The 9,622-nt window shown below is 31.6% G+C and overlaps 1 protein-coding gene across 1 annotated transcript; it reads right to left on the bottom strand.

The window, feature by feature from the left end:
• Positions 1–89: 89 nt before the first annotated feature.
• LOC140672257 (uncharacterized) lies at positions 90–5,029 on the bottom strand. The gene is made up of 2 exons (XM_072904226.1): positions 4,236–5,029; positions 90–3,243 (listed from the first exon to the last, which is right to left on the bottom strand). Exon 2 carries the CDS (start codon positions 3,241–3,243, stop codon positions 3,007–3,009), a length of 237 nt encoding a protein of 78 aa, XP_072760327.1. The 5' UTR covers positions 4,236–5,029; the 3' UTR covers positions 90–3,006.
• Between the last annotated feature and the right edge of the window lie 4,593 nt (positions 5,030–9,622).

The raw sequence follows: 9,622 nt of genomic DNA, 5'->3' as shown, positions 1-9,622 counted from the left end.
ACAGCGTCACGTGCTGACATTTTTGTATAAAGGCTGCTGTAAAATACGTAGTGGATTTGTTTGTTTCGAATGAAGTCGATTATATGAAACGTTACTTGTACATATTTTGTATATTTGTATCGTAATATTTAATGTAGCGATTATATGTGTATACAATTATATTTCCGCGTCGCGGAAAAACGGCGATCGGATTGTATAAATTAATTGCAAATATATTTTACTTCTGGGTTTATGCGTAAATAAGAAAAGTGTCAGTTCTTTTCATTTCATTTGACGTGGCAAGGCTTAAAAAAGAATTTAAAAAAAAAAACTTTATACCTCAAGTTTCTTGTCTCACCTTCGAAATCTAATTTTTGAAACATTTTTTAACGTTGATAACAGATATTTTGAAAATTAATGGGCCGAAACTTCAATTTCTTTTTAAATGAAAGAGAACACTTTTCTGAAGATTCGAAACCTAAATATATAGAATTTTACAATTTATTAACATTTAATATTTTCTTGACTTTTAAGAAATGAAGAAATTTTATTAAAATTGAAATATCTAATTTTAAAATGACACTTACTTTATTATTTTTAATTTTTTTTAATAAAATTAAACTAAATATAAAAAAATATTGTACAGAATAAAAATATACTGCTTATATAAATTCTACGGATTTAAAAACATTAATCAAAATATATTTATGTAATATCTTCTTCAAAAAAACATCAAGCTTATCGATAACAGGATACACCGTTGAAAAAAATTCGGGATATATAATTTTTATTCTGTTATGCTATTAAGTTTATTCAATCCATTTGTATTCGTAAACTTTAAAATACTGCACACATTTTTTCTACATTTCGTTCAATTACGTCTTAATCTCTCGCCTTAATTAACGACAACGTAATCATTTTAGGTTTACATAATTAATTAACTTTGGTCTCTCTCTCTCTCTCTTTCTCTCTTGCATATCTCGTTTTTTTTATCACACATGACGAGTGTTACTGGCAAGAACGAGCATAGCCAAGCATGAGCTCATATAGTAGATTACAGGCACGCCCACCGTCATCTGTCACGTGATAGAGACGCCGTTGCCATAATTGCCTAATTAAACTATCTATCCTATCTGCGATTTATTATGCACACATTGACTAGTAATACACAGTTTGGCATTGTTGATCGTATCTCTATCTAAAGATTGCGTTAACCAGTGGCGTAGAGACGCAGTGGGTTCGCTCACATTCGCAAATTTTTTTTTCTGGAAAGTAAACAATCGCAAAGATCTCTAATGATTTATAAAAAGTGATTTTAAAAGATTCACATCACGTTGTCTTCTTTGCTATATTTATGTATATGCATGTATATACATATAGTATCCAGACAGCACAAAATACTTATAAAATATTTACAAAATATTTATAATAATTATTTAAATATTTTATAATATTTACCTGCATATTTTATAAATATTTTTAAGAATTTAGATTGAATAGATTATAAATATTTACCATAAATATTCTAGCAAATATTTGAGAAGTATTTACAAAATAATTACTAATAAATATTTATTTTTTACATATCATAAATATTGTATAAAATATTTCATCTATATTTTAAAAATACGTCGAATAAAGATTTTTATAAAATATGTATAAAATATTTATATAATATTTCAAAAAAATATATTTTCATAAATATTTATAAATATTTATCATAAATATTGTGTGCTGTCTGAGTAATTTATTCTACTCGAAAATATATCAAATCAGAATAATTTGTTTGATTTTTGTTGACATAAATTAAATTTGGATAGACATTAATATACATGTTTTACGAAGACTTGGCTTCGTTTGTCTTCTCCAAGGACACCCATATATGTAATGATATTTGTTTGTCATGTAAACATTCGCCTGCCAGAGCCAGTAAATTCTCCTCGTACTAAAAATCTAAAAATAGTGTGTTCGTGACATCGAACTATGATACACACAGCCACGTTTTACCCGCGTTAAACTACATCCTACTCATCAACAAAATAACGATTTTCATTATGTCAAAAAATAAGAATATGTATAGTCCACGTACGGATAAAAATTTAATTAAGGATCCAATATATTTTACAGTAAAAAAATTGATAGTTTCTTTATACATTTTCTGAAGAGTATAATGGAGAATGTTTTTCAAATTTTATTATTTAATAAAATTTGATAAAAACTGATAAAGTTATTAAACTTTGTATAAAATAACGTACAGACCTTGAAATAATGCAAATCTTTAACCGCGTTTTTCTCAAAACATTGTTTTCAAAAGTGACGAATATTTTAAAAACTAATAAAATTACGAATAATTTTTTGATTTTTTTTAAATAAAAAAACAACACTTTTTTATGAATACTAAATCTATATAGAATGTTAAAAATTAATTAATATTTTTCTTCAAGAAATACATAAATTTCAACAAAATATCTAATTTTAAAATGACACTAGTTTGTTATTTTCTAATTTTTTAAATAAAATTAAGTTAAAATATCCTACATGATAAAACTGGACTGAGTTTTTTCATTTCAAACAATTGGCTAAATGTCCATAATTTAAAAATACTGACGCACTGTTTAAACATCAATAAAAAGTATAATGGCAAAAATAATCAATTTCTAATATTCTTTAAAAAATTCTCAAAAATCATCAATTTTTTATACTGCTAAAGTAAATCGAGCCCTTAATATTAATAATCTTTGAGCGACAGTTGATTGCATAAATAATCGCAATCTTGTAATTTAAAGCAATTATTAATCTCCTTCATAGAGATCCATAAAATAATTTCTTGTAATCCATAATTACATTTTGTCCTATAAAGGATCAATGTAAATATTATCTACGTATGAGAAGACCCAAAGGGTCTTGCTACGTTTCTTCTCGATCTTTGTGACCACGCGAGTTTTCTACGTCACTGCGACACGATACTGGCACATTGGTTGTCAATCGATGACAGGATTGCACGAGGGATTCGATTGATCCCGCCGATCAATGACTGGCGTAGACGAGATCGCTGCCGCGGAAGATCGCCTCGATCAGGGACTTTCGGTTGAATTCGCCGTCTCGGGATTCCACCGCGGCCACCAGCCGCTGATATCGCTTCCAGGCGGTGACCGATGCCACTTCCTTTTCCGGCTGGTCCTTGATCTTGTCGTACATATCGCTGCCGCTGTCGCTGACCGCAGCCTCGGAAGTCTGGCACACCGCCTCTGTATCCGGTATCATCTGCAAAGTCCGAGTGATCGAGTGATTCGATTTTATTACCCCGATATTGGGATGACTCTCCGTGATCGCGAGCAATTACGCGTGCGTTTTGTTACAATTTCGAGAAATCCCAGGGGAGTTGCTTGATTTTTTAAATTCATTTTTTTAACAAAAAAATATTAAATAATTAATTTTTGATAATTTAAAATTTATTTTAAAAAATTAATTAGAACAAAAATGACTGTTGAGCAAAAAAAAAAAACATAAAACTTATTAGCAAAGAATTATTTTACTTTGCCGTCTTCAATAGCATGTGTCTTAATTATATCACGATTGGGTTGCAATCGTGCGGAAGTAAATCCCAGAGGGGGTTTATATACCGAGTATGACCGATGTTTGCAGGACGTGTTGTAGACACATGTAACGCTACCCTAAACCTTGTGTCTGAAATCAATACTCGAACGGCATTACACTGTTACTAAGGATGCCCATCCCCATCGCCAGATTTTGCGTCACCCCTGCGTCACTTTAATCAACGCGGAGTTCAACGATCCAACACGACCCAATCCAACGCGACATCGCAAATTCGGTCATTTCCCATTTTATTGTACTTATTATTATCTATTTAATTGTGTTATCAACTGCTTATTAGCTTACAAGGATTAATTACACAATCCATTACAATAGCAATAATTACACGGATATAATTGATAATGTGACATATTTGTGTAATATTTATTTTTCTAAAATAAATAAATATGATTAATAAATACTAATCAACTAAAAAAATAATGATTTATCGATAAAGGTAAAATCCAATAAAATTGCTTGTAAAATTCGTAATAACTTTTACGCGAGTAAGATTGCATTTCACTAGAGAACTGTGAATCTAATTCTACATCTTGAGAAGGAGGAAAAAATCTATTATCCATCTTCAAACAACTGTTATCCAATTACCGTTCCGTTAATTGATTAACGGACGGTAAAACATTCCTTTCGTAATCATATCTCACCTTTGCTCGCTTCGGTTTCGTCAGGTCGAAGAAGTCGCCGCGCCTTGTCCGGGACCTCTTTGCAAAATTCCTTCGAAATGTCAGGCCGGATTTGGCCAGCGAGACTGGTCGGCGCAATCCGGGCCAGCGCGTGGTCCAACAGTAACTGAGGAAGCCCGACCAACGCGTCGACCATCAGCTGGATCCCCGCGATGACTTTTCCCCTCTCTGGTCTTTCGTGCCCAGAACCTACATGTGGCTAACCTCCGTTTGGAAAGGGGGTGGGGGGACGGCGGAGGGTGTATGTGTATGTGTGACAACCGAGGGGTATCCACCTCTTTCATTCTCTCGCCTCTTTTGTTCGTGCGACCACAGACGATTCGCGGGGGTCCGTTTTCGACTTCCGGTTTTGTTGGTCTGAATTTTGTTCAAGATTCCGATAGTGAGCTCATCGTCGTTGGAACTGCTTTCGATCGATGCAATTTACGAGCCGTTTATACGCATTTATAGTATTATTATAGCCGTGTCGTACAGTCATGTTTCAGCGAAGAGATATATAATCAAGCTCAATTGTGTAACCGTTTATTTCAACATAACGTCACGAACGGTCTCTCTGAATTGCAAATATGTTGCTGGAGAAATTAATTCTCTTTTCTTTATTACTTATGATTGTTGTAATTTTGATTTTCTACGCTCGTAACGTATAGATGAGTTGCATCAGTCGATCTCAATATCGATAATAAAAATTTCAATATTATTTTTATATTAATATAACACTTTATTTTTATATAAAAAAAGAGAATAACTTTTTTTATATCATTCTATTTTCTCAAAGTTTATATAATATGTTGTAGATGATACAATTCAGAATTAACGTACAACTTCAAAGAATATTCCTAATTTTTTTTATATCGCGCACACAAAAATAGAGGAAAAATTGCATCAAGATTGCAGAGAACGCCCATAATATAATACTATATAAATAGATAAACCTTATTGCATAGTCGGGTGAGATACTTTTATTCTCCATCGAGTGGAATTAATTTCTCTTGATCGCTCACTAGGATACGGGCGATTTCAAAGACAAACAGGGGACAACGCTTCAATATTCCTCATGTATACGAGGGAGGGAGGGGGAGGGGGATGCTTCTTATGAACGAGTTGTGACAATAATACGCGCGGGCGGGCAAAGTAATATGCCTTAAGTGACGCGTTCGAGGCGTCTGCATTTCCAATTCTCGTCGAAGACGAAAAACTCCGGTACATCGTCCGTTGTAGGCAACACTGGGGGAATCGAGTAAATTGGCTAAATTGGCCCGTCCGTGAACCGACCAACGGCGACTGACAGATGCAGATGCGCGATAGATCCCGCATTGCGTAACCCGCAGGAACGAAACCAAGGGTCTTAGATTTCTTGCGCTTAGATCAATTATTTATATCATGTTTACATGGACTTTCTTTCGTGCAAACATGTAAACTGTTATAAATTGAATTGTTTACTATTATACGTAATTGTTTATATGGACTTTTTTATGTAAACATGTAAATTATTATAAATTAAATGTCAGACTGCAAGAAAAAATAATAGTAATGTTATAAAAAATTTTATAATTATACTTGTTTTTATTTTTTTTTATACCATTATTATTTTTTTTTCTTGCAGTATGACATTTAATTTATTATATTATTTATTATATTATTATAATATTAACCCTTTGAGTCACAGCGGGTCACCCAGAGACCTTTTTTTATTGTTTTAACTACTTTTTTATCAAGAAATACCGGATTTTTTGTTTCTACAGAGTCTCTAGAACATCAATAAGTGTAAAAAAAATATGAACAGTCATTAATTGTTAATTGCAAAAATACCATATATAAACAAACAGTCAAAATTAGTACTTTTTTACGAAAAAATGCATTTTCTACTAATCTATTATGACAATAAATACGGCAATTTTTTTATAATCTTAGTACACTCTAAAGTATTTTTCAGAATTTTTTTAGAATTTTCCACCCTGTTGTTTTTGTTAAATCCTCCTTTTTTTGATAAAAAATATATAAAAACCAATATTTTCTGTTCTAAATTGAAAGTAATAGTCGTATTCTTTTTTAAATTTTTTTTCTGAAGGTTTTTTTAGATCGCAGAATCTGAATCTAAAGGAAAAAAAATTTAATTTCCAAAATTTAATATAGGGATCCAATATGGCGGAAGTAAAATTTCGTCTGTCATATTGGATCCGCCATCTTGAATTTTGAAAATCTGACAACGGATTCGTAATCAGCGACCCCAAAAACTTTTATATACCAAATTTTATAAAATACTGACAATTAGAAAAATTCGTGACTCAAAGGGTTAATGAATATAATATAATATTTATATATAATATTAATATTTTTTTTATCAGTAAGAAGTCAGTTAGTTTAATCTTTTGTTAATTTTTCATGGCACCATAAAATAATAAAATTGTATCGTTAGATTATGTTCAATATACATGAAACATCTTCAGTAAGCCATATTTCATAGATTACTTATTATTGACATAGATAACATGTTAAACATACATTGTTAATGCGTAGGTGTAGATTATTATAATGTACAGATAAATGTCCAATCTTCAAGTCACCTTCTCTTCTTCAAATTTTCGAAAATTTAAAAATTTTTAAATATAAAAACTTATACTGCGATACATTTAAATATGTCAATATCTGTTGGCAAGAATAATAATTAATTAATTATATATACATATATACATATATATATAATTAATTTTGCGATATATATTTATATAATATTTGTATCTTAATAATCCAAGGATTTGAAATACAGGAAAACGAAATCAATTGCACACATTTCAGCCAACGTTACAATTTAATGAGAGATGCACGCGATAAAATTTATTAATAGAACAACTCGGAGAGTTTGGCCAGTGCAAAAAATTGTCTCAATAGCTAAAGCAACGGAAAAGGGTTTATGCGCCACAGCTGGTTGCAGTATGTCGTGAATCGAGAAAACAAAAGATATTAAAAAAAAGTTTCTTGAGTATATAATAAACGACCGTTGTTTTGCGCATCCATCTGCTAGCGAAGGAAAGAGAGTGAGAGAGAGCGATATCGAGACTAATGCAATCCATGAGAATATATTTCAAATTTTATAAATAAAAACTATCTGATAAGACTGTGTGAAATGGTGATAAAAGCTCGAAAATTCAAAAATACAGCACAAAAAGATTGTATATACATTGCAACATTCTTTCACCGCAATATTTCAATATTGCAAATTCACTGCGAAATGTTGCTGCACCATCGCTGTGGGATCGCAGCAACATTAAAACGTCCGCCTTTAGGAAAATTGTAACGAAATATTGTAATAATATTGCTATGTTATGAATTTGCAATAATATATTGTTACTTCCCATACAGCACAGAAAGATTGTGTACACATTGCAACAATCTTTCACCGCAATATTGCAATATTGCAAATTCACCGCGAAATGTTGCTGCATTATTGCTGTGGGATTGCAGCAACATTAAAATGTCCGCCTTTAGGAAGATTGCAACGAAATATTATAGCAATATTGAAATGTTATAAATTTGCAATAATGTATTGTTACTGCAATCGTCGACTAATAAGACTTTACATATAAGACTTTTTGTTTCTGATACATAATTATACATGATAAAATATTAGAAGCATATGGACACATAAAATACGAAAAAGTTGAACTTAAACAAACGTTTGTAATAATTTTTTATCTAAAAATTATTATATTATAAATTTACATACAATTATATATGTAATTTATTATATGTAAATTTATAATGTAATACTTGTTGAATAAATATTGCAAACATTTATTTTAAGTCCAACTTTTTCGTATTTTATGTTTCCCATACGGTTATTTACCCTAAAAAATATAATTATAGAATTTTGATTTTGACATTTTTCTATCATATTTACATTATGTTACAACAACTGTATTTTGTGGATTTATATCTCTGCAATGTCTTTGTAATGTTTCATTGCAGCTTGCAATATTGAAACGTTGCTGCAATGTAATTGCAATAATCTGTGCTGCCTTCTCTTTGAGTTTCAAAAAAAAAAAAAAAAAAAAGATTTATATAAAAACTCGAATCTCCCTTTGCCCGATGATTAAATCGAACGTCGAATTGATACCTCGGCGTGGAAAATTGATCCTCCGAAATCCCCGCCAGATGCGGGGACCTAATAGCCAATCGGCACGCATTGTCTCGCGCCGAGGGCGCGTGCACCCGTAAACGCGACATCGCTTTTACAGCTGCCGGAAGTATACATCTGCTAACGCGGAATCTATTAAACGTGTGGAGGAGATCGAGCCACATCGGAGGGGGAGAGGTTAGGTTTACTTCATAATTTTACACAATCGCGAAAGAAGAAGAGATTCGTGCTAATGAGCCGCGTCTTTCTCTCTGGTCTGTCGAGACAAATAATCGGAATGGTTGATTAAAATTGGAAAGAAACGTAGGGACCTTTTTGCACGTGGCGGGGGCCCACCTTTATTTTCGAAAAGTAGCGGCAGCTGTCCGGAAGAAACGATCGCGGCTCGTGCTGAACACCTTTCGTCTCGAGGAGCCTCGTCCTGATCAAGATTCGTCGTTAGATGTAAAAATTCGTGGAGATTAATCACTATAGTCTCGAGAAAAACCAAAAAATTATTATAAAAACTTGAAACAAATCAAATATTGTATTAACATCAATGATTCATGTAAAAAAAAAACTGACGTAAGAATTGATGTGTATTGCTTTCAGGCTATTAATTGCTCGAAAAAATGTTTTATTATCATTATTATATACTTATTATATATTATATATATTAATATTATAATATATATGTATATTTATTATATATTTATTATTATGTACATATATTATTCATTATTATATATACATATTATAACGTACACAGATTTCAATTGGATTAGATTCATACTGCTATGCAATTCTAGATAAACAGGATAATGATTTTGTTGACAAATGATTAATATTCAATTTAGACATGATTTAGATCTTAAGGTGTGTAAATTATTTATAAAGGAAGAACGACACCCATCTGCCCTTCTTGGAATTATCTCTGTCATTTACAGCTGAAATATATAATCTTGTTACGAGCGTTATTAAAACAGCAATCAAGTTTCACGGACCGAAAAATCGCAACAATAAGTGCGTGCGTGCGTGCGTGCGTACGACATGCGTGTGGCACATTTTAAAAATGCCGTTATCTTTTGCATTTGCATGCATAATTCATCTCTCAACCTGTCGCTATAAACGAGACTTCCAGATGCGTGTTTTTGATAAAGAAGACATCTTATAGACTGATAATAAAAATAATAAATAATTCTCGCGCTTTTACGCTTTCACGCGATTATTCACG

The sequence above is a fragment of the Anoplolepis gracilipes genome, chromosome 13 (genome assembly GCF_047496725.1).
Source record: "Anoplolepis gracilipes chromosome 13, ASM4749672v1, whole genome shotgun sequence".
Taxonomy (NCBI): Eukaryota; Metazoa; Arthropoda; class Insecta; order Hymenoptera; family Formicidae; genus Anoplolepis; species Anoplolepis gracilipes.
Note: the sequence above shows the minus strand (reverse complement) of the source record. Positions and strands in the feature narration are given on the sequence as shown.